A 4,416-nucleotide genomic window follows, 5' to 3' on the forward strand; every position below is an offset into this window, starting at 1 on the left:
CATCTTGTTAAGTCATTCCGAATGTCCTTGAGAATTAATTGAATATGCTGGTAGTCTAACTTGAGGCCCTCGCTCAAGGGCAGGAGCATTAATGCTTCCAGTTCACCGTGAAGTACCTCCAACCACAGATTACCTAGATCTTTCTGGGTCATAATATTAGCCGTCTTTTCTATTTTCTTCAACGGACACAATTACCAATTCCTTGTCTTTTGGCCACCGTCCAAGAGGTACAGGAAACTCCCGGTGTTCGAGATTGTGAAAACTTTTCTCCTCGAGCATCTGAGTAAGCTTGTCATGTATATCCAGCTGTAGCCCGAGTTTGGCCAGTCCACGTGATAGATAACGATGTATATCCCGAACTTTGCTTTCCTCGCCCGTTGGAACTTGCTGTTCAGATTGCGAATGGTGACTCAAGGTCAAAAGTTGGAATTCTATCCAGCCTCCATCTTCGAGAATCCTATTACGTGTTAAACCCTATACTCCATCTTGGTCCTTCGAACTTACTCAGAACATCGACGTATTAGACCCGGCAAGTCTTTTACAAACACTCCATGTTGACGCATGATGATAAATCGAAACGGCCGTCTCCATGTCCAGCTGTTGTCATCTTCACAAATCTCGAATCGAAGGTTTGGCGGAACCAATTCTACCTGCATTTGGCTCTCGTCAACGCCGATCACTGAACAAGCCGGATTTTCGTCCGCGATTTCCATGGCCAGTTTGCCCGTTCTAGTGTACAGTTCAAGCACATCTGCGCCCTCCAGACTGACGGGCGCACAGAAGTTCCGATTCTTCAGAATTTTCTTAAACACGGCATGTCGGGCATCGTGGTCTTCTTTTGCCCTATCATCGATGGGAAACGGGAAGCCTGCTTCGTTTGAGTAATGTTAAAGGGCTTGAAGAAGCGAGAACATGTACCACGTCCATAGAGACGGTTCCCTAGCCACCAATATCCCAGGTCTTCCGAGTTCACTGAATAGGTGCTAGAAGCCCACCTGCGAGTTTCATTAGCAACTACCAACCTGGACACGTTGGAAAAATTCAAACCCTGGGCTGGCAATTGCTGAGTCTCGGGGCGACTGGGACTTAGTTAGCCTTGGAAATGAGTGGTTGTAGTTCACATCCTACCTGGATCTGTGCCGGAGGTTCATCAGGCTCTGGAGTTGTCGTCATGCGCTTTTTCGAAGATTAGTCGCACTTCAAGTAAATCAGAGAGAAAACCGAACCTCGTTTTGGAGTAGCCCGTTCCTTGATGGAGGTAAACGAGTGGGAGTTTCACGGTATCTTGTGGGAGGAGACTTTGGTAGGCGGGTGTAGAAGAGAAAGGGAAGTCGGGGGAAAAGATACGAGATGAGTGAAGATCTTTATTCTGGTAGATCAGTTCCTTGTCATCACGCTGCAGATGCTGTTAATATCGTGATGACGGGTAGTCTAGAATTCAGAGGAAGCGAAGAGCCTTTTTTTAATATAGTATCTTCAAACAGCATCCGCGAGTTTCTTCTGTCATATCATCATTACAAGAAATATGAAGAGATGTCAAGATGTTGAACCACTCAATACTATCTGCCAAATTTGTCCCATCTCAAATATAAGAGAAATATGATCACTATTACTGCCGTCCACATGTTTAGCTATCCGGGGCAACATAATTCCCTGTCTCTTTCGCACAATTTCTATGATCAGCCACTCTTAGACACTCTATGTTCGAGTGCGTTCGCCCATGTCCACCGACACCTGTTTGAGCGAGGTTGTCTATATCAAACATAACCGTGCTCAATCATAAGAACCCTTAGTTGCTTCGCGGCAGTAGAGCGCAACTTTTCCAGATCCTTATCATCCAGACACCTCATCATCGTTTCCAGGAGCGCCCGATAGTTAACAGCCTTGAATAGTTCTTTCTTGGCACCTGATAATGATCTCAGAGTCTGTTTGTATTTTTCTTCGTTGGTCCGCTCAACGATGGGCTGCATTTGAGGGTCTTCTCTTTGGCCTAGGGCCAAGACACGAATCGATACTGTCTGCATAGTAGTCTGTGCCTCAATGAAGTCCGTAATGGCCGAGCGAAGGTCGTTGATCTTGTCTGTGTCATTGAAGTCCTGCAGTTGTTCCAGAATGATATCGCACGCTTCGCGAATGGTCGTGGGTGGAGCCATCTTTGGGCCTTTAAAGAGAATGAAAGGTACGAGAAGAGTAGATTGGATATATTTGTAGCGTGAAGCTCAAGAGAGACGGAAGGTAATGGCTTGGTTTATGAAGTCGGTGATGAAATAAGTGAAGTCGGCCGCATTTATATATGTAGCACTGAAAAAGACAACAGTGCATCTATGTGGCAGATCCAGGAGACGTGTTTGATTAGGGGCGCAATTTTGGCCAACATTGCCACTCTGAAATAAGTGCTCGCATGGAATAGGTAGACCTTATGACTTTTCGGTGGTTAAATCGGTAGTGGAGGAACCTAAATGGTCGCAAATTTGATCGAAAGCACCGTCATTCCCTGGCATTTTTCCTGGCTCCACTTGGGCCGTGGGACTCGCAGTCGAGTGAAGATCATCGATTGACTTTACCAGCAGGGTTCTGTACTGGCCATCATCGCTCTTCAGGAGTACCTTGAAGCTGTCATCGCCACTATCTATAAGGAAATCAATGAGCTCTCCATAAGAAGGGAAGTCGCCTTCCTGCACGCGATACATGTCGATAAGCAAAGTACAGCCCGCGTGGTATAGTCGAATCATGGCGCTGTTCTGGCGGACCAGCAAAAGATCCGGCGAATCGAGGTGTGACTTGTATTCGACGGTGAATTCCCGGATAAATGACGCCAGCTGGTTGTATGGCGGATATGAGGCAAGAGGGCGCCGAGAATGGAGAAGCGTGATGAGCTCCGGGAATTTCCAGAGACATTCTCCGGTGGTGGACCAGCCCATCATTTCAGCACCAGTATTGAGTGCTTCCTCCAAGCGACCATCATTGTGTTGAAAGAAAATGGTGTAAAAGACTGACTGGTGGAAGGTGTACTGAAGAGAGGAGGGTCGCTCCATTCCAAGAAGCGGTTTGTCGGGTAGTTCTTCCATAGAAGCAATGGTCACTCCAGGCTCCCAGCTGTTATGGGGAGAAATCTTTGTTCTGAATACCATCTTGGCTTCATCAGTCTTGACCATCGCGACAACGTGCTTTCAGGGATACTAGCTAATGTTGATTGAAAGGAAGGGGGGAACTGATGGCATTTTAAAGGTCTTAGGAGGCTAGAGATTCGGAACCTTTGGATGACGATTCAATAAATTCCACGTTGAACTTCGGTGAGTTTTTAGCTGCCATTTCAGCAAGGGAGTGCAATTGAAAGCTCGAATAAGTAGGGATGTGTTTTCACGTGGCCAAGGCGTATGCCAGTTTCTCCTTTTAATGGTTGCATTGGCCAGCTACAAGGAGAAGACGCGGTGCCGTCAGTGTCAAGGAAGAGCGGAAGATCCTTCTGCTATCAACCAACCTTTGACTTAGGTCCTTGGCCGGCATCAGGGTCAACGTTGATATTGACAGTGTATGCCACAAAAACAGCGATTAATGTTGTAGAGAATTGGATCTATGGCATAGCAGTGAAGATCGCAAGGTCTTGTCCTGACATATCTTCAACTTTCCCGACACGTCCTTAGAAAGCCCCAGTATAATCCCTTTCTCTGGTTTGTTCTTCAATTGGTTGAACCCTCAGGCTCTCAAGTCATCGTGTGTGCTATTTCCATCACCGATGCAGCTATCGTGGAGACTGGCCACCACTGCGCTGTTGTGCATTCGTTGTATGCACCCTTGGAGGCTTCCCACTATAGTCATAGATGTTGGGGTTGAATAGGAGACCGAGGAAGGCGCCGCTGATAGGTCGCTCGCTGGGCTGGTCGATTTCTGCAACTTGACTTCTGACCGCTCCAAAATTGACAACGCAATGCGTTTGGCAACAGTATCACGCCAAAACTTACGGCTGGATCCGCAACGTGTGAAGATCATCGGCTGTCTTTACCAGGTTCGAGCCCCAGTTCGGTGGACAAATCTTCAACGACTCGCATGGCGCTGAAATTGTTAGCTTGAATGGCGCCTGATTCGGGGGCGTTCTCATCACGCATACCTCTTTCTGTCCAATTGGCTCCACTTGCTCTTCAACAACATGTGAATGACACCATAAAAGGAGAGGCGCTGCTCAAATTGGTCCTTAGGTTCATCGCATTCTTGCTCTACAAGCTCGTAAGCTGCTTCATTTTCCCGAAGCCGAGAAAGGGTAGCCCATGCCCATTCCCATTCAGGAGGCGCATAGATGATTGCTGGCTTATAAGTAGTGAAGCGGCCGTGAAGATCATTCAACCAGCCTAAGGTCAGCCTTGGCCTGGCATTCAAAGGGCCAAGGAGCTGGTCAGCAAGCTGTGTGCACATCGAGAC

General features: G+C 47.5%; 2 protein-coding genes across 2 annotated transcripts; both read right to left on the minus strand.

Annotated features, from left to right (window-relative positions):
* Positions 1–156: 156 nt before the first annotated feature.
* On the minus strand, positions 157–2,153 carry PV06_11899 (uncharacterized protein; the record flags this gene model as incomplete). Its single annotated transcript, XM_016413645.1, has 6 exons — positions 157–457; positions 505–868; positions 919–995; positions 1,048–1,079; positions 1,129–1,176; positions 1,764–2,153. The coding sequence occupies 6 exons, from the start codon at positions 2,151–2,153 to the stop codon at positions 157–159; spliced, it is 1,212 nt and encodes a 403-aa protein (XP_016255975.1).
* A 264-nt stretch (positions 2,154–2,417) lies between these two features.
* Positions 2,418–3,155, minus strand: PV06_11900 (uncharacterized protein; the record flags this gene model as incomplete). The annotated part of the gene is made up of 1 exon (XM_016413646.1): positions 2,418–3,155. The coding sequence occupies one exon, from the start codon at positions 3,153–3,155 to the stop codon at positions 2,418–2,420; it is 738 nt and encodes a 245-aa protein (XP_016255976.1).
* Positions 3,156–4,416: the final 1,261 nt, after the last annotated feature.

Source organism: Exophiala oligosperma (assembly GCF_000835515.1).
Source record: "Exophiala oligosperma strain CBS 72588 unplaced genomic scaffold supercont1.109, whole genome shotgun sequence".
NCBI classification, from domain to species: domain Eukaryota; kingdom Fungi; phylum Ascomycota; class Eurotiomycetes; order Chaetothyriales; family Herpotrichiellaceae; genus Exophiala; species Exophiala oligosperma.